General features: G+C 38.3%; 1 protein-coding gene across 1 annotated transcript in view; it reads right to left on the bottom strand.

Annotated features, from left to right (window-relative positions):
- Positions 1-21,839, bottom strand: part of GPC5 (glypican 5) — a 479,275-nt gene that overhangs the window by 163,301 nt on the left and 294,135 nt on the right. Inside the window, exon 7 of the mRNA XM_039219200.1 lies at positions 4,272-4,405. Within this exon, the coding sequence (XP_039075131.1) occupies positions 4,272-4,405 (134 nt within the window). The remainder of the gene's footprint in view (positions 1-4,271; positions 4,406-21,839) is intronic.

Here is a 21,839-nt window from a genome sequence, read left to right as displayed (position 1 = left end):
TGCTTAGCATATAAATAGCAAAAAAAGGCTATTTAAAAATTGAATATCATTAGTTCATGTGAAAATTTTGACTGAAAGAGTATTAACTATGGTTTATACTAGGGAAATATAATTTAAAAAACACTTTTCATCTAAACTTTAAAATAATGTATTTACGTATATTGATTTATATCTATGCACACACAAACACACACATATTTTCTCAGATACAGAGAGTTAAACATAGTCCTCAATCCCTGTTATACTGTCATAACTTATACTTGAAATAGAATATTTATTTTATATTTCTTCATCCCTCAGTTCTTTTTCTGTTTTTCTATTAATATCCATTCTAATATAAGTACTTTGCCATATCCTCTCCTTGAAAACTATATACAAATTTTTATATATTTGTTTTAATTTATAAAAATGGTGTTTGTACTGTTATTCTCATTCTATTTAATATATTTTCTCTTTAATCGCAATGATTTTTTTTTTGATGCATGAAAATGCATTCTATCCTTCTGACTCATAGTATTGCAAAGTAATATATTTTCTTCTTCCATGTTTCTTGTTATGGACAGATAACTTGCCTCTAAATTTCAGCTACCACAGATATTCAAGAATTCTCCTTGCAAATATGAGCGAGAGTTTCTAGGGATACATGCTAAGGTAAGGTAGACAAGTGCATAGAGTGTATGAGTTTTACAAGATACAGCTAGCTTCTTGCAAGAATGGTGGTACCAATGTACCATGTGATTGTTCACATAGAGAATGCAATCCTATCAACAGCCTAGCCATTAGAATAGAGTTCAGAAAAGTAGCCATATATAGCATTATAAACATATCTTTGTCCAAATCAGTCTATTCAATATTCACCTCACTTGTTTGGCTGTTCTATACACACTGAGATGGGATTGAAGAATGTTTGGATTATCATAACCTGAGTCAGAGGGTGACTCCAATTACATCCTCCTTTGTATGTGGTATCTGTCAGAGCAAATCAAAACATGTACTGCCACCTGCTATCTAGCTAACAATTTGGCAAAGGCTTTTATCTCTTTACCAATTAGTAAGGACAATTAGAAATATTTCTCTTTCAGCTGGTAAGGATGTCTTCACTGTTAGATCTCAGGGCAATTCTCCTACCCCATGTCAGACAGGAGCCTTGATCATTTGGACATCCTACAGGGCACCATGCTGATAATAAAATATTGATTTTGTTTAAATAAAACCACATCACCTAGTTGCCTTAGTAGACATGTTCATGCCTCTGGTGGGGAAAAATATTGACATTTCAAATGCTTGACAATTCAGCAGGGGTTCTAAATGTCTAGTCATCTGGATCTTACTGGGATATTCTAATGTAAAAGGTGAATTTCTGCCTTATGATGACCTAGCACTTAGGAAGAGGCACAATGCTTTTTGGGTCCTTTTGAATATTAGAGAAAACATAATACACACTTGACTGTGTTGCTATAGCCCATTTGTAGAGTAGCCCCAAGGAGATTTTGTATGAGAAAGAAAAGTCTGTAGCTTGGTATTTTGCAAACTGTTCGGACATTCAGTCTAGATGACCCAGCTTATCCATTCAATGGTGCCTAAAGTACCAGTGGCAAATGAAGAAACTCTGGAAAGTCCCACTAGAAGAATTATAGTATAGACATCAAGGATTTTGGACTTGTCATTCCTTCTTTTGGTAAAGACTGTTTTGTTTGCTTGTTTGGTTGGTTGGTTGGGTTGGTTGGTTTTCCAACTGGGCTCTGATAGAAACTACACACATGACCATGAGCTAGCAAGTGACACTGAAACCTGAGATGCCCATCATGAACGAAGTGCTATCTGCTTTACCAGGCTATGAAGTCAATCTTGTATAGGAGCAACGTGATACCCAGTGGAAGTGATTTATTGAAAATCAGGCTCAAGTGGGTAAAAAAATCACAAGATGAACACAAAGTAGCTCAGATTCACTAGGACCTGCTACACTTCTCTGGTTATTTCAGTTGAAATTTATGACCTCATGGGGGATGATCAGTGCTGAAGGATAAATAAAACTCAGGTCTAAGTTATGGATATGGAAAGATAAAGTTCAGGTGTAGTTTATGCATAGGTCTGCACAATATATTAAGTATTAAGCAGAAGTATACTGAAGTAGTAATTAAATTCCATTTAGAAGTGACAATAAAAAATGTGTAAAAATGAATCACTTAAAGGTACCTGGGTGTCTCAGTGAGTTAAGCATCTGACTTTTTAAAAAAAAAATTCAATGTTTATTTTTGAGAGAGAGAGAGAGAGAGAGAGATAGAAGAAAGACAGAACACAAGTAGGGGAGTGGCAGAGAAAGAGAGAGAGAAATAGAATCTGAAGCAGGCTCCAGGCTTTGAGCTGGGAGCACAGAGCCTGATATGGGGCTCAAACTCATGGACTATGAGATCATGACCTGAGCCGAAGTTGGACACTTAACCAACTGAGCCACCTAGTGCCCCAACAACCAGCTCTTGATTTTGGCTATGGTTATGATCTCATGGTTCATAAGACTGAGCCCCGTGTCGGGGACTGGCCTCAGAGCATGAAGTCTGCTTGGGATTCTCTTTCCCTCTCTCTCTGCCCCTCCCCTGCACATGTGTATGCTCTCTCTTTCAAAATTAAATAAACATTTTTGAAATGAATTGCTGAAATGAGCTCATGTCCAATACCTCTGGTTATTCACTTTGTGCAGCATGATACTTGTCTATGATGGACCTACTCTGATTCATGGCAATGGCTAGTGGTGGCTGGTTGGTTACGGATACACAAATACATGACTTTGCAAGGTTGGTAACAAGGAAGTCTATTCAATGGCCTGAATAGATACTTATAAAACTTTCCATTCACATGAGCCTCTCATTATTCCTGAGATATTTCACTCGTATTGGGTTTTGTTTTGTCTTTGCAACAACTGAGTTGTTTTGATGGTGAAACAGACATGACCTTTAAAAAGTTAAAGATCTTCCTTAGCTAGGTTTTGTTAGGTGAATCACTCCACACTATACCTAGCCACTATATGTTATACACTAGCCAAAGCACATTAATTTCTCAAATTCAAGAAAAGACTGCTGATCACTATAGATGTTTAGAAGAAAAAAGAACAGCTACTTTATATGCAAAGTGCTGATTCTTTTGAACTGCAGCAAATCGCCAGCAAAGACCAGATCTTTATTCCAAATTATAGTCCATCTGAGAAAAGAATGAGGCAATTAAGAGCACTGTCCCAAAAGGAAAGAAACAGAGTTTACATTCTAGAGAGTAAAGCGATTAAAATGTCGAAGTTGCCATAAGGTATTATCAGAAATAACTATTTGAATTAATGAATGAATTAATCCAGAATTCTGGATTTCAGTTCTTTTCAAAAACACCCACCAAGAAGCTAGTATTTGCCTGGACATACACTGGCCAAGAGAATGCAAAAATAAATAAAATAATATTTTCTTTTGATTAAGAGCTTTTCAGTTTGACTGAATTACCAAGCAAAGAGATATAGATAAAGGCTGTAATTTAACATGTGAAATAATGACAGGAGCAGTGGTAGAAATGTGAGTTATACAAGCAAGCCACTCAATGCTTACGATTTTGAATCAACATATAACCATTTTCAGCATTCCAGATAAAAGGTATAGAAACTTCTTCTCCAACTGTTTTTTAATACTTGCTTAATAAACCGTAATACAGATTTCATAATTTATGTGAATGCTTCTTCTGTCTTGCATCACCCTATATAGTAGCCACTAGCTATATGCGGAATTAAGGCTAAAATCATTTAAAATTAAAAATGTAATTCTCAGTCACACTAGCCATATTTTAAACTATTTTTTTATTGTGGTAAGATCTACCTTCTTAACAAAATTTTAAGGGTACAATACAGTATTGTTGACCACAGGGAGTGGGAAATAGAAAAGTATTAACTAATGGGCATAAAGTTTCAGTTAAGTGAAATGAGTTAAGTCCTAGAGGTCTGCTGTACAACACTGTGCGCTAGCCACATTTTAAGTACACAATGACCTTATGTGCCTATTGCCCGCCATATTGTTTTATAGCAAATGTCCCTTATCACAAAAAGTTTTATTGGTCTCCCGGTTGTACTTATCTTCCTAATTAATTGGATAGGAGCAACCTATGAGTTTTAAAAGTAATTAATGGTGATCTTTTTTTCTTCAATAGTGTATTTCCTTCTACTTAATTGAATACAATCTATTCTGTTGAAAATGAATGGCTTACTTTCTTTTCTCTTTCTGGTTGTAAAACAAATGTCTTACTTTCTTCTGTTGGCAAGTGTCTCTTCACCATTTCTTGGAGAGATCTTCATCCCATGCTTCTCTTTGCTTCCCTCAAACGAACAATGGGGGCTTTGTGTAGGTGCTCTGATTGGACGGCCACAAATCTTACTGATCTTTCAAAGAGAAAATAGTAAAAGACAGTTAGAAACCATCCTCCATCCTACCTGAGAAAGTAATATTTGCTAGAGTTCAAAACAATGTAATGTTCTTACTTACCCTTCAGTATTAACTTTTAAGACAAAAAATGTTTGTTCATTTTCAAAAGGGGAAATTAAATTAATTGCATAAAATGGCAACCATGATTAATTGATGCTATGCACATATATAATATGGAAAGTACATGAAGCACACATATATGCAGAATCAATCAGAGAACTATATTAATAAACTTGCCTGCTTTTACAAATAAGACTACTTAACCAAAATAGGTATTTTATGGTTTATATTCAATTGATGGCAATCACATAATTGTTTTGAAATTTTAAATGAAATAATTTGCTATTAAATATGTAGCCTGGGGGCACCTGGATGGCTCAGTCTGTTAAGCGTCTGACTTTGGCTCAGGTCATGATCTCACTGAGCCCTACATCAGGTTCTGTACTGACAACTAAGAGCCTGGAGCCTGCTTCGGATTCTGTGTCTCCACCTCTCTCTGCCCCTCCTATGTTCATGCTCTGTCTCTCTCTGTTTCTCAATAATAAATGTTAAAAAAATATGCAGTCTGTTTTCTAAATGAGTTCTAAGAGTAGTTTTCTTCTTAAGGTCCTTTTTTCATAATTATTTTAGAGCAAGAGAGTACAAGCCGTAGAGAAGAGGAGAGAGAGAGATTGAGAATCCTAAGCAGGCTCCATGTTCAGTGTGAAGCCCCGGCATGGGGCTCGATCCCACGACCCTGGGATCATGACCTGAGTCAAAATCAAGAGTGAATCACCCAATCAAATGAGCCACCCAGGCACACCTTAAGGTCCTCTCTTAAAATAATAATGAATACGTTTGTATAAATATTTCATTTGGTAATAGTTCTACATCTTCTTCCTATATTTTGAGAGTGTTAGTATAGTTGTTTTTCTAAAATAATTACTCAAATGAGAGTCATTGAAAAACTTATCTAGCAAAGATCTTTGTATAATTTACATAATTATCATTGAGAAATTAAGTAATTAATTGGACATATACCATGTAGAGCATAAGAAAGACTCACGTAATACGTTATATACTTAAGGAGGTAAAGTAGTATAATTGCAAATATATAAAAAAAACATTGCCTAAGAATCAGGAGACTTCGGTTCTTGTCCTATTTTTTCCATCTTAAGTGCTGAAGTCTTGAAAACAGTAGCAGAACCTCTTTGAATTTGATTCTCTTATACATAAGATGAAGAAATTAGAGGGAATTATTCCCAAGTTCCATTAAATTTATCAATTTCTTTAATTTTCCATGCAATGAGTATTAAAGGAATTATGCACTAATTTGTTTATTTAACCCATATTTATTTTGTTTCTAATTTTTGCAGAGAAAACGTATTAGAGATTAGAAGAGAAAAAAGATAAAAAACTGAATTTTCTCCTAAAGGAGAAACCTAAGTAAGTTCTGCACTCTCAACAGCATTCCGTGCACGCTCTTTATTTTTGCCACAGAGCCCAACACAGGGCCCAAACCCACGAACCGTGAGATCAGGACCTGAGCTGAAACCAAGAGTCAAATGTTCTACTGACTGAGCCACCCAGGTGCCTCGGGGCAGGTAAACGGTTAATAGACTCCTGAAGTAGTCCTGGGGGGGGGGGGGGAGTTATTTTGAACTGTAGTAGTGACTGTGTTCATGAAGAGAAAGATTCATGAATTAGTGAGAATTCATGTAAAATCAACAAGGCCAAAACCAGAACACTGACAACACCAATGGGTATAGAAGATATAGAGCAGTAAGAACTGTTATTCATTGCTGATGGGAATGAAGAATGGTACAGGCAGCTTCGTAGACAATTTCATGGTTTCTTACATAATGAAAATTATCCATAGGAGTTTAAAACATATGTCCATACAAAAACCTGCACATGAATGTTTATGGCAGCTTTATTTATAATTGCCAAAACTTGGAAGCAACTGAGATGTCCTTCACTCATCAGGTGAATGGGTAAAACCGTGGTGCATTCAGTTAGTGCAATATTACTCAACCCTAAAAACAAATGAGCTATTAGACCATGAAAAGACATGGAGGGAACATAAATGCATATTACTAAGTAAAATAAGTCAATCTGACAAGGCTTATGATTATGGCAAGGCTTGTATAAGCCAAGTTGTGTGATTCCAACTTTATGACACTATAGAAGAGGCAAAACTATGGAGCAGTAAAATTCTTAGTGGTTGTCAGAGATCAGAGATAATATAGGGATAAGGTGGTTGAAGACAGAGGATGTTTGGGATGGTGAAATTACTGTGTGTGATGCTAGGGTAGATACGTGTCATTATAAATTCATCCAAACATATAAAATATGCAACACTAAGTGTGAATCGTAATGTAACCTATAGACTGGGTGATAATTATGTGTTAGTTTAGGTTCATCAGTTCCAAAAAATGTCTGACTCTGATATAGGATGTTGATAATGGGGTAGGCTATGCATGACTGGGACAGAGGATATATAAGGAATCTGTGCCTTCTGACTCAGTTTTGATGTGAACTTAAAACTGCTCTAAAAAATAATGAAATCTATTTTTTAAAAACTCAACAGGCTTGGCAAATGACCAACAGTGAGAAGTTAGGGACGTGTAAGGCCAAGCAAGGTGCTAAAAGAGTCAAAGTGAATTTCCAAGATGCTGAAAGATAGTGATCATGCAGTGTGAAAATATTTTTTTAAAAAATGGGAAAAAAAAAGTATCTTCATTGTCAACAATTCCTAGTAACAAGAATCAAGGGAAGACAATATAAGTTAATGGTGGAAATATTGAGTGAGAATGTTTAATGAGACTGAAGAATATTTGAAATAAAGAGCACAGTAAAAAAGAAATGGACTGCTATCATGATCCGGTGTGACTTGCCATAGAGCTCTGGACAAGTTATGAAACTCTTAGGAATCTCAGCTTTCTCTTCCTGTCCTTGAAACTTGAAAAAATAAAACCACTTTGTTGTTATAAGTTAAGGGAAATTTTATTTCACCCTGCTCCTCCCATGTTGGACTTAAAGCCATATCTGCTATTGAACATATTTCCTAGACAGGTAGATGGAAAGCTGAAAATACTAGCCTCACAAGATCTTTATTCCCATCGTGATTTTTATAATTCTTTTTTTTTTTTTTACAAATACAAAAGAAAGTGTACAAGCCATAGACTTATGTTATCTTTGATTGTATCCAAAGGTACAGGCACATGTAGCAGATTCCAACAAATACAAATAAATTTCAAAGCCCTTCTATTTGTCCACTCTCTACCCACTACAGCTATCCCTCCAGGGAGCTCCACTTCACGCCTTATTGAAAGGCAATGGAAGGCCATCTGTTACGAGCACATTAGCCTGTCACCTTAACCCCCTTGGGGTGAGCCGATATGGGTGGCCCATTTCAATACCTTCTTGCTATTGAAAAGCCCTTCACACTTACTTGGACTATTTTTCATCTGTGACTTACACTGCCATTTCCTCCTTATTCCCCTCCTTGCTCTGTAAGGTTCTCCCCTGTAATCAGTCTGAAGTGTCTCAGAAAGAATTGTGTCCCTTCTTAACGCTTACCTACTCTTGCTTTAAGTTCCTTCTCTGGCTTCCCGCTGATCTTCAAGTTCTCATCTCACTTTGAAATGCCCCTTTTAGCTGCCCCTAACCCATGTCACTTCTCCCACCCTGAGCAAGTACTTCTTTTAGTACTTGTCACCATATAAACCTTCCCATTCTCACTATGATCTGGCCTTGCTTGCAGAAGGACAGCTTCTCCTAAAGCCTCCCTTTTTGCCCACTCAGTCTTACTCAAATTCATCAAATTGCCAAAACTTGTAGTTAATAATCTCAAAAAGCTATTTATTTATTTTTCTATTTATTTCAGAGAGAGCAATCGTGAGTGAGGGAGAGGGGGGCAGGGAAGGAGGGAGGGAAGGAAGGAGGGAGAGGAGGAGAGAGAGAGAGAGAGAATGGATCTTAAGCAGGCTCCATGCTCAGTGCAAAGCCTGATGCGGTGCTCCATCCCCTAACCCTGGGATCATGATCTGAGCCAAAATCAAGAGTCAGATGATCAAGCGACTAAGCCACCCAGGAGCTCCTCAGAAATCTGTTTAAAGAACAATTTACATTGTTCATTTTCAGTTGATTTCCATAAGCAGAGACTCCATTTCTTTTGCAATGGTCTTTAAAAATGTTTAATAATAATAATTGAGGAGAAAAATGTATAGATCATCACTAGTTGAAAAGCCACCGGGGTGCCTGAGTGGCTCAGTTGGTTAAGCATCTGGCTTTGGCTCAGGTCATGATCTCACGATTCGTGGGTTTTAGCCCCACATCAGGCTCTGTGCTGACAGCTCAGAGCCTGGAGCCTGTCTTTGGATTCTGTGTTTCCCTCTCTCTCTGACCCTCCCCTGCTCACACTGTCTCTCTCTCTCAAAAATAAACAAAAATATTTAAAAAATTATAACAAAAAAGAGCAATGAACATGAAGGTACTGCGAGTGTTTACTAAGCCATCTTTTCAGAGGATAAAGCAAAGGTAGATGTTCCATCACTAAAAGAGGCAAAAAAGCAAGGAAACGTAAAGCTCTTAGCAGTTTTAAATCTGTTAATCAGGGCAAAAACCAAAAACCTGTGTGTACAAGTTAGAAGGTAGAATAAGTGTATGTTTTTGGCTTCTCTGTTCTTTAGAGCAGGAGATAAATTCTCATTTAAAACTGATTTGGAGTAATTCTAAAAGGTAGTTCTAAATGATGTATTGGAGATAAAAGGAAAGTTAATGAGTAGAATCACCTGCATCGCGCCAAAAGTTAAAACCATGAAAATGGATGAAATGACAAAATGCAATATAGAATGCCAAGAAGCTCAGAAAGAAAATCTTTTGGCAGGATAAAAACAACTCTGAAAATATGGGGTTGGTGGGGAGGGGAAGACGAGAAAGAAAAGGGACTGAAAAAGAGTGAAAAGGATTAAAAGGAAGGAGGGAAGTGGAGGAGAGGAGAGAGGGAAGGTGGGAAGACTCTAGACTAACAGAGCTGGTGGTGGTTTAGAAGGTCTCCAACCTTGGGGCGCCTGGGTGGCTCAGTCGGTTAAGCAGCCAGTACTTGGTTTTGGCTCAGGCCTAGTGGTTTATGAGTTCAAGCCTTCCATCCGGCTCTGCACCGAAAGGGTGGAGCCTACTTGGGATCCTCTCTCTCCTCTCTCTCTGCCACTACCCTACCCTACTCATGCTCTCTTTCTCAAAATAAATAAACTTAAAAAGAAAAACAAAGAAGGTATTCAACCTTAATCTATAGGTGAGAAAACTGAACCCCAAAGCAGGAATGTAACTTTGCTAAGACTGCATCTAGTTATTGGGTGAGTCTATATACTACTATAGAATCACTTCTTTATACTTCTTAGTGGCCTTGTTATTCACATATTCTATCTACTGTGAGGGACTTATATCATATAAGACCTGGTTCCTAAGTGTCCTACGTGAATAAAATAATTTGGATTGAAAATGATCTAGATATATGAATAAACCAAAGAAGCCCGTTTTCCCTTTGTATGTGGAAATAGATGAGGGGAAACATGGCAGTCATTTCCTTTAAGACCCAGCAAACTAATGGAGGTGGGGAGAAATGTAAGGATATTAGATAATTTGATTTCTGACTGATTTTAGGAGGAAAACTAGAATAATTGAACTTATAAAAAAGAAGTCCTCTTTTTTCTAATGTTTATTCATTTTTGAGAGAGAGAGAGAGAGAGAGAGAGACAGAGCATGAACAGGGAGGAGCAGAGAGAGCGGGAGACACAGAATCTGAGCTGTAAGCACGGAGCGTGACATGGGGTTCAAACCCACAAACTGTGAGATCATAACCTGAGCTGAAATCAGACACTCAACCAAGCCACTCAAATGCTCCAAAGAAGTCTTCTCTTGATACACTCCCCAAGTTCCAACTTAGTGAGACAGTAACATAAGACTTTCTTCTCTTCCACAGAAGTCCAGCTTACATTCCAAAGAATAGCCAGTAACTTCCTGATCTCCAGACTACCACAGCAAAATAATTTTGCTTTGATCAAATATCTGATTAACAGAATTGGAAAAGCAAAGTTCCGTCAGATTTCATTAAAAATGTCACAACTGACATGTATTAAATGTCCTTGGATTTATGAATACTCAATATTTTCTCTAAAAATAATTTTTCAATATAAAAAGGCTTTTCATACGGCTAGTGATCTGTAGTTGCTCTTAAAATCATGGATGAAATAAAAAACTCTCTGATCAACATTTAGTTCTTTTAATTGTACATTAAAATATTTTTGTAAATAAGTGTTATTTTGGTATTGCAAATAACTTTTAAAAGATATTAAAATGTTAATACCACCTTATGTGTTTTCCACGTTGGATGCAATTGATCAATACTGGTTTTAACTGTGATATTACTCCATATTGAATGCCTATGATGGCTAATAGTGTATGTCACCTTTACTGGCCACAGGGTGCCAAGGTTATGCATTATTTCTGGGCATGTCTGTGACAGTATTTCCAGATGAAACTAGCATTTAAGTCTGTGGACTCTGTAAAGTAGATCACCTTCTCCAATGTGAGTGGGCATCATACAATCTACTGAGGGCCTGCAGAGAATGAAAACAGATGAGGAAGGAATTCATCTCTTTTTCCCTGCCTCATGCAATAAACTGGAAATGTGTCACCTCATCTTCTCCTGCCCTCAGACTGGGATTCGAACCATCAGCTTCTCTGCTTCTCTGGCCTTTAGGCACAGACTGAATCATATGTCACTGGCTCTCCTGGGTCTCCACACAGCAAACAGCGGATCGTGGGATTTCTCAGCCTCCAGAATCACATGTGCCAACTGCTCACAATAAATCTCTCCATATATATTTTTTTCTGCAGAACTATAAATATAGTGTCAAAATCAGGCTTGATCAAATAACATATCTTTTAATGACCACACAAATAAATTATTATGAACATCATAGTCTTTGTTGTAGCTTACATCTGCTTTGAACATGTAATGAAATGATGGTAATTATATGCAATTAATAAAAGGAGCATGTAGATACATAAAACTCTTAAAACATAAAAATCTTGTCTAATTTTCCTTAAATTATCAGCTCATTTCCTTCATGTGTCATTACATTTTGATAGAAGTAGTCATGGGGTGCCTTGCCTGGGTGTATCAGTCGGTTAAATGTCTGACTTCGGCTCAGGTCATGATCTCCAGGTTTGTAAGTTCAAGCCTTGCTTTAGGCTCGGTGCTGACAGCTCAGAGCCTGGAGCCTGTTTTCAGATTCTGTGTCTCCCTCTCTCTCTGCCCCTCCCCTGCTTGTGCTTTCTCTTTCTCTCAAAAACAAATAAACATGAAATTTTTTTAAAGTATATGTCTTTAACCTATTGATACATGACAGTGTCCCCATAAATCATAATATAATTTATGAACTCAATCTTTGAATCAGGTAGACTCCACACAAAATATCTTCTTAGTATATTTTTCAATATAATGCAACATATACTTCAATGAAAAGTATAAAAATATGCTGAATTAATGTTGATAAACATTTTTAAACTTCAAATTTGTGTTTATTTTAAATTTTTTAATGTTTATTTTTTGAGAGAGATTGAGAGACAGAGCACGAGTTGGGTGAGGAGCAGAGATAGAAGAAGGACACAGAATCCAAATGAGTGTCTAGGCTCTGAGCTGTCAGCACAGAGCCTGGTGTGGGACTTCAACTCACAGAGCTTAGATCACGACCTGAGCCAAAGTCAGACACTTAACTGACTGAGCCACCCAGGCGCCCCAATGTTGATAAACCTTTAAATAAATGTAATTAAACAAATAATAAGTAAACAATATTAATTATGCAAGGGTAATAACATAGTGAAATCATATGATCTGAGATGAATTTCAGCAAAATTGAACTTAATAGAGCCATTTATAAAATACATTCTATTTTTCTGACAATTTCCATTAGTAAGCTAGATGTTTTCCGATCCAAAGTTGCTTTTGGTGAGAAATATCAACTTCATGAGGATTAGAATTATGGCATGGTGCTGGTATTATAGAAGATTTTCCTACGTTTGTATTAATAGAAATAAAAAAATAAGTGCTTATAGAATATTATACTCTATAACTATGGAGCAATCACCATCTTTATAACATGCATGCTACTTTGAAGTTCAAAGTATAAATAATTCCAGAAGTCAGCTGTGAAAAACGTATAAAAGTTATAGCCATTATACCCTTTTTAAAACACTAGTACATTCTGGTATTGCAACAAGGAATATTTATAGTATGTTATAAATTATTAAGACTCTAAAAGCAGTACTTAAATATAACTTAAATATAAGTTATCCATAAGGAGAATTCTAAATTTGTACAAGGTGCCCAGTTCCTGGGAAAAAGCAAATAAAACAGTGTTGAAGCTGAATACTGAAGAAAACACCTATTATTTTCACTTTGCAAAGGTAGAGAGATGTTAACTCTAGAGCCGGCAAAGAGTAAATAAGGCCCTTCTGGAAGTGTCTCCTTGGAGTCCAAGAATGTCCTTGGGTGGCTGACTTTTCCTTGTCTTTCCTTTTAATTTTCCAGAAGTTGCCTCCCTGCATAGATTTCAGTAGCTATCATCATAAAGGTTGCCACACTGATTATTTTGTAGCTAAAATTAAAAGAGAAGAAAGAAGAGGAAGAGGAGGAGGGGCAGGATAAGGGGAGCAGAGTAACATTTCTAGATCTCGTAAGCGGGATCCTAATTCTGCGTTGCTAGTTTTGAGTACCTGCAAATTAGGCCACCAGAGGGAGCTTCTGCATTTCAATCTGACTCGTAATCACTAATTAAATTTACTGTATGGGGCCATTTAAAATCATTTAACTCCGGACTCTTAGAAAAAAATGCAACTTGTAGGCCAAACTGACAAATATTTAGATACATGAAATCTGCATAAAAAGCCAGTCTTGCATGTAAAACCACTAGAATGAGGCCGAGCGCCAATGCAATCAAATGAGAAAAGGAAAACCAACGCAGAATTGTGGACTAATTCCTCCAAACTGAGCTGTCTTGTTGTCAGGAATGCGGAGAGACTGAAAATGGACAAAGACAACCAATTATTTCCCCTCTTTATTCCTCTTACCTTTCTTTTTTCCTCCCTCCCTTTCTTCTTTCTTCCCTTCATTTCCTTACTCCCTCTATTCTTCCCTTTTACTTTCCTTCCTTCCTTCCATTCTCTCTTCCCTTTTCACTCCTTCCTATCTCTTCCTCCCTTACAGGTGTGGAAACACGTTAGTTTTGAAAGTTCTCAGGACTGGAAGTCAACGTTATGCATTTTAGTCCTTGTTTAGCGACAGATTACAGTAGTGATCAATAGATGCAGCACCATATTTGTAGGGTGTCATTCTAAGAGATGGGAATACATTCTGAGAGATGATGAACCTTTTTTTTTAAATGCTTGGGGCACCTGGGTGGCTTAGTCGGTTTTGCGTCCGACTTTCGCTTGGGTCGTGATCTCGCGGTTCATGGGTTCGAGCCCCACGTCGGGCTCTGTGCTGACTGCCTGCTCTGAGCCTGGATCCTATTTCAGAGTCTGTATCTCCCTCTCTCTCTGACCCTCCCCTGCTCACGCTGTCTCTCTCTCTCTCTCCTAGAAATAAATAAAAAAAAATTAAAAAATAAATTTAAAAAATGGGTAAGTGATAGACTAATGGGTTGCATACAGGATGGACTGCTGAATGGATAAAGTAGAAGTGGTATAAATATGCAATGGAGTATTATTCAGTCATGAAAAGTAATGATATTGTGCCATTTGCAATGACACAGATGGAGCTAGAGAGTATTATGCTAAGACAAATAAGTTAGCCAAAGACAAATACCATAGGATTTCATTCATAAGTGGAATTTAAGAAACCAAACCAATGAAAAAGGGAAAAAAAGAGATAGGCAAACCAAGAAACAAACTCAATTATAGAGAACAAACTGATGGTTACCAGAGGGGAGGTGGGTGGGGGTGGGGAATGGGTTGAATAGGTGCTGGGGATTAAGGAGAGTACATGCTGTGATAAGCGCTGGGTGCCCTATGGAACTAGTGTATCACTATGTTGTATACCTGAAACTAATATTATACTGTATGTTAACTAATTGGAATTTAAGTTAAAAAGTTAAAAAATATATATAAATGGTGAAGCAATAGACTGATGAGTTGGGGGGGATGGACTGCTTCAACTAGGTGGCCAAGAAAGACTTCTTTAAAGTAGGATTTGAATTGTGTTCTGAATGAGATACAGAGGCAGCCATGGGAACACCACAGGGAAGTGCTTCCTATGCTTTGCAGGAAGAACAGGAATTAAAATAGCCCTGGGAAGGAGACAAGGAGGCTGCTACAATGGAAAACCACCCACAGAGTTGGGGGGGGCGGTTAAGGGGTGGGGATCAGAGGTAAATTGTCCAGGTTACATGATTTCACATATGTTCTGCCAAAGGACGAGTTTGTCTGAAGTCCCTGCAGGGTTCTGAGCAGAGCAATAACATAATCTGTTTTATGTTTTAAAAATATCACACTGTCTATCTGTCTATTGTTTGCAGAGAAGTCTGGGCAAGTCACAAGAGAGTGACAGACAAGATGGAAACCATGAATCCAGATATGAAGCTGTCTGTGTGATTCAGGGAGAAGGGGATGGTGGCTTTGCCAAGGATGGTCTTCGAGGACTGAGACCCGCTGGGGGACACATATGTTTCGAAGGTGAGAAGAGCAGGACTAAGGATGGATTAAATACCGCAAGCAAACGAATCAGCAGATTCAAGAATGACTTCTAATGTTTTTTGGCCAAAGACACTGGGCAAATGGAAGTGTCATATAAGCTAGAGAAGAATGAATTTGGGGAGAAAAAGAAAATTCTCTTTTGGACAGGTTTGGCTTTCTGTGACTATTATTCATCTGAGAGGAACTATCCAATAACCTGTTAGTTTTATGAGCTGAAATGACAGCTCAAGGGTGAGGTGAGGCAAGGTATACGAATGTGGTTGTTGACTGCATTGTCCTTGGGAGGAGAGCACAGAAGACCAATACCTAGGGCATTCCAACATTTACAGGTGGGGACAAAGAAAAGTTAAAAAAGATCCTGAAAATCAATTTTCAGAGAAGTAAAAGGAATCCACTGAGAGTGGATCATCTCAAAATACAAATGCAGAAGGTGTTTTTTTTTTAAGATGAAATGATCAAATGTGTGCAAAGTGACTGACAGCTCACATAAAGTGAAGATGAAAATGGACCATGTATCTTACGAGAAAAAGGCCATTGGTCACCTGTGAAAAGTGTAATTTCTGTGGAGAAGTGTGGCAGAAAGAATAGTAACTGGGTCACAAGAGGTAAAAAGGAAATAAGAAAGCAGAGACTGACAAAAGGTACAAATTTCCAGTTATAAGTAAGTCATGGAAATGTAATGTACAGCCTGGGACTATAGTTAAAATATTGTATTGCATATTTGAAAGTTACTGAGAGAGTAGATCTTACAAGGTTCTTGTCCTAAGAAAAAAATTATTACATTGTACACCTGAAACTAATATAACGTTATATGTCAGTTATACCTCAATTTAAAAAAAATAAGCACTGACTGTGAAAATACAGAAAACTTTCATGGAATTTTGTAGTCAAGGAGAGCAGATTTCTTGGACAAAGACTCAAGAGGGAATGGAGTCAAGTCAGTTTCTGCTCTGTTCTGCTCTGTTTTGTTTTAGGACAGTAGCTGTTACAACTTGATTGCATGTTTAATGGTACAGACTCTGTTTTAGATAATTTGATCCCAAGATACCTCAGTTGCAAAACAAGTGAGACATTCCTCAAAGTGGATGTCTAGCAGAGAGACATGTGGTTTAAACATGCAATCTGAAGTCAGAGTGCCTTTACCTCTGCACGTATACCTGGCTGATGCATTGGAGATGCTGGATCATAGACTATGGGTTGGGTAAGGAGAGAAATAAGGGCAAAAAAATGTACAGGGAAAGTAAATATTATAAATATTTCCATAACATAAAATCATTTTTTGGATTAGAAAATACAAGAGTAAGGGAGCTGTAATAGCAGAAAATGAAGACCATCTGATGTATATGAAATGCAGATTTCAGAGATGGTACAAATATTGAGGATGTATTTGGCAGGGCAGAATGATTGGAAGTACAATTAGGGGTGTCTGAGTGGCTCAGTTTGTGAAGCATCTGATTCTGATGTCCTCTCAGGTCATGAACTCATGGTTTGTGAGTTCAAGCCCTGCACTGGGCTCTGCACTGACAGTGTGCAGCCTGCTTGGAATTTTCTCTTTCTCTCTCTCCCTCCTCCCCCACTTGAAATGTTCTCTCTCTCTCTCTCTCTCTCATATATATATGTCAAAATAAATATATAAATATATATAATTTTATATGTAAATATACATTTATATATATATTTATTTTTATATGTTATATATAGATAAATTTTATATATAAATAAATATATAACATTTTAAAAATCATATTAGAATCATATTACAGATATACAGGTTGGTATAATGATCTTGGATAACCGAAGTTTTGAATTCCTGATGGTCACTGATGTCAATGGTGGAGGCAAAGCTTAATGGGATTGATCCAAGCAATCAGAACACATATTTAACAACACTGGAGTGTGTGGGGTGTTGTGGAATCTGAGAGCATCTGGGGAAGCTAGCCACACCACCGGTAGCAGTTAGCAGAATGCTGATGTACTAGAGCAATTGGCAATTTCAGGTTTTAGAAGGAAATGTATAATCTGACTTTAAGCAAATCACTTATAAGCTCTGTCCATATTGTGACATTGGCCAAATGGAGATACTTAATTCAACTAAAGGGATTTTGTAAAAATCTCTAAATGTGGGCTTTCTCTTTTAAGTCTGTGAAGGATCATTAAGGGCAATAAAAACTAGAACTAGAACATAGTTTGCCAATCCTCTAAATTCTTGCCTTCTAAGAGTCTACAATCTAGTTAGGGAGGTAGAATTTCCAATGATGAAACAAATAGATAAAAATATAAAGTTAACTTCAATACAACATAAACAATTTCTCAATAGGGTATAAGTTATGTTTCAAAAGAATACTATAGGCAATAAGTTGTATAGGAGCCCAGAGAAAAATCACTGGGACCCAGAGGCACCAGACAAGCTTTTTTTTTTTTTTTCCTTAAATGGTTTATTGTCAAGTTATTTTCCATATAATACCCAGGGCTCATCCCAACAAGTGCCCTCCTCCATGCCCATCACCCCCCTCCCCCCATGCCCATCAGCCCTCAGTTCTCAGCATTCAAGAGTCTCTCATGGTTTGCCTCCCTCCCTCTCCCCAACAATTTTTCCCCTTCTCCTGCCCCATGGTCCTCTATTAAGTTCCTCCTAATCCTCCTATATGTGCAAACAGACAAGCTTTTAAATAGACACTGAATCATTGGTAGAGAGAAAAAAGTGAGAGCAATCTTACCCTGAGACGATAGGAATGGGAAAGGATTCTACATGGGATACTAACCTCGTTATACTAAGGAAAGCTTGATTCAATTACCTTTTGCAATACGGTCTCAGGAGGGATTTTTTTTTTTTTTTTTTTTTTACTTATATGAGCATTGAGCTGTGTGACATTTTAAACATTTTGAGCTAGACAGTCTGATAGTCTACCAACTACTAGGCTCTCCCAACAAAGAGAAGAGGGCCAGCCAGCCAGTGCAACCTCCATATTGGGGTACTAAGAAACCACAGGGAAGGACCGAAAAGCAACTTGACATCAAGTTTAAGGTACTGAAAGTCTACGTAATATTTCAAGAGCCATAAAAGCAAAACTGACCCACTGCCTTTATCAAAGGGAGTAAGAAGAATCCTAAGCCATCCAAATGTATATTCTAAATGCAGTAATTAGATAAAAATAAGAAAGAAGAATAAAGCAGTAGGACCATATATTCCTCCACTTTTCCAAAGCTGAAAATGTGTGAAGATGCTTTAGAAATGGCATCAGCTAGAGGCTTACAATGTTCAAACAAAGGCTATTCTGCTTTCATCAGGTCTCCTACATGTCGCTTCTCCTCCGGCACTGGGATTTCCAACACCCCACAGCGGGCTTTCATTAGCTTCTTGGAGAAGATGCAGGACATCCTCACTGTCTTTCTTTTGAGCATCGTCCCAGATTTGATCCTGCCCTTCCTGCTTCCAGATTAATCTCCCTAAAGCACCATTCCTGTCAGACTCCTCCTCTGATCTCCAACCTTCTGTGTGTCCTCCCATTTCCTACTGAGTACAAACTAAAGCATATCAGGTGAATTGACAGTGTGGACCTCAAAACTTCTGAGCACCTCACTTTAAACACTATGTGCCTCAGCTGAACAGTATTATTACTCATCGTCTCCAGTTAGCCTGCACTCTTCAGTCTGTACTTTCCTTATTTCAGCTCGTCTGAATGTTACCATCTTTCAAGGGTCACTGAAAATATCACCTGTGAAATTTAATCACCCTTGATCTCTCAATTTGAGGTTATTTGCCAACCTTGCAAACATTTGGTTTGTACGTCTTAATAAGATTTGTCCTGCAGCACGTTTAGTTGGAGCAGGGCAGAGGAAGTATTTTGCTTTCTTATAATTTTTGTTGTTCCTAATTGCTGCCAATGCCTCCCTCTGCAACCCCCCCACCCAGGGTAAAGCTAATATATTTTTATGTGAATGAATTCATATATTTCTTCTCAACTCTGTCATTTGTTGGAAACAGTCACATGACAACCCTGGGGACAGTTTAAATTCTCTCCCTTTCATAGAGTATTCAAAGTATACCATTGGGCCTTCCTGTTTACTACACTGAGAAGGTGTAAGAGTCTTTGCCTTTCTTATTTTTCATAACCATTGACCTATAATGAACATTCCATGTAACATTCATGCATCAGAAAATTCCACTGTCAGGATATTTCTGGGAAAATAATTTCAACACACTTAATAGACACATTTGTATTATTCAGAATAATTCAGTTGAAATATAATTCCGTTGATTGGCAAAGGATAAGATTATATAGTCATACACACACGTGCACCCACGCACAGATACAAATGGCAAAAAACAGGGAGGGGTTAAGATGGAGGAGAAGTAAGGGGACCAGGATTGTCTCCATCCCTCAAACACAGCTGTGATGAGGTCAGAACACTTGGAACACCCAGGAAATCAATTTGTGGAGGGGCAGATCTCCACAGGTGCAGGGCGACAGCTTAGTGGGACAGAGGTGCGTGTATTCGGATTGGGGGAGATAAAACAGCATAGGCACAGAAGAGAGGGCACCCCTTCTGTGGGAGAGACCTAAGGGAGAGAAAGGCAGAGAGGCTGTAGAATTACAGTACTGTGTTAGCTCAAGAGAAAAACCTCTCTGGACCATGGACTGAGGAATGAGAAAATCGGACAGTACCAGTTTCTACTTTGCAAACAGTTTCAGGGCCTAAAGATCGGTGTTTTCAAAATTGCGAGCCTTTCTCCAGATGGAGGCAGCCATATACACGAGCCTAGTGGGAAGGGAGCCGGCCCCAAGGTGCGGTAGAGACCTCGAGGTGCACTGGGAGACAACAGTCCCCTCCCTTGACTACTAAGGGAAAAGGGTTTATTGCCTCTCCAAGGACAAAAGAGCCTACAGGCGCCGTCCAGAGGACCTTTGTCGGGAGGGCTGAGTGGCACCACACTGGGACAGAAACCACGCAGTGTAGGCTCCTCTAAGACACTGGGTTTTGAATCCCAGCTGAGCAGCTTTAAGGCACAGAGACTGGAGCAGGGCAAGTAGACCCCCACCCCCACCCCACCCCCTGTCACTGGTCTTGAGGGCTGCCCCAGCTGCATGGTTTGAGACACCGGTGCAGGGAGGAGAGACTGGGGTATTGCCATTTTTCTCCCTATAACCACAGGGTGGGGCTTCGAGGAGCATCACAGTGGCCCCCACTGGAGGCGGGACCTGCTTACACCTAACCCCGCTCCTCCGTGCCTGGTAACTACTTATCCACCCCAGTGAGACCGACAATGACCCAATCAGAAGGCCTCTCCTCTGGCACAGCCACCGATCCCAGCCACCAACAGACACCTGTCCTGTGGTTTTGTATGCCAGTCTGTTACTCTCTGTTTTTTTCTCTCTTTTCTTCTCTTCTCTTTTCTCTTCTTTTTCTTTCTACCCTCTTCTGCTTTTCCTTTGGAATCAAACCAAAAAGAATTGATTTTCAGTCAATTCTTATTTAACATATATATTTTTTCTTTCTGTTTTGTTTGTTTTATCAGTCATTTATATTCTTTTTACACCTTTTCTATATCTCCTTTTTATTTTTTTATTTTACTTACTCTCTCTCCGGGTTAAGCCTTATAGTTTCTTTCATTCTCTGCTTGGTCTTTTGTTTTCCACCTCTTACATTTTTCTCTTTGAATGGGATCAGGTTCTCTGCCCTTTCCTTTTTTTCCAGGGTTACTTCAACAAACAAATCAAAGCACACCTGGTGGAATGTCCAAACAATCCACCATTATGAGCAAGAAGCAGCTTTGTAGAGGACTGGCCAGTAGGATTAGAGCAGCCAAATATGCAACAACAGAGAGCACACAACACACTCTAAAAACACTTCCTGAAGTGCCAGGCCCTGGACAGTGTATGATCCCTTTTTAATACAGTAGTACTCACAGGTGCAGGACACAACACAAGCTATTAAATCATGCAAAGGACAGAAACCTAGCCAAAATGATGAAATGGAAGAATTCTTCTCAAAAGAAACTCCAGGAAGAAATGACAGCCAAAGAATAACTCAAAACAGATATAAACAATATGTCTGAACAAGAATCTAGAATAAAAGTCATAAGGCTAATAGCTGGGCTTGAAAATAAAGCATGGAAAACAGCAGAGAATATATGGCTACAGAGATCAAAGACCTAATAAATAGTCACAATGAATTAAGAAATGCTATAAATGAGGGGCACCTGGATGGCTCAGCTGGTTAAGCGTCTGATTTTGGCTCAGGTCATGATCTCACAGATTATGATTTCAAGCCCCACATCAGTCTCTGTGCTGACAGCTCAGAGCCTGGCTTCCTGCGATTCTCTGTCTCCCTCTCTCTCTGCCCCACCCCTGCTGCACTCTGTGTCTCTCTTAAAAATAAATAAATATAAAAAATGTTATAAATGAGATGCAAAATAAACTAAAGTGACAGTGAGGATAGAAGAAGCAGAGAGAATACGTAACAGAAGATAAGGTTATGTTAAGTGATGAAGCTGAATAAAAGAGGAAAGGAAATTACTAGACCATGAGGGGAGAATTAGAGACCTAAGTGATACAATGAAACAAAATAATATCCATATCATAGGAGTTCCAGAAGAAGAAGAAGAAGAGGAGGGGGAGGAGGAGGAGGAGGAGGAGGAGGAGGAGGAGG

The sequence above is a fragment of the Hyaena hyaena genome, unplaced genomic scaffold, assembly GCF_003009895.1.
Source record: "Hyaena hyaena isolate Hyena2069 unplaced genomic scaffold, ASM300989v1 scaffold_802, whole genome shotgun sequence".
NCBI lineage: Eukaryota > Metazoa > Chordata > Mammalia > Carnivora > Hyaenidae > Hyaena > Hyaena hyaena.
This window is presented reverse-complemented; position numbering and strand designations above follow the sequence as displayed.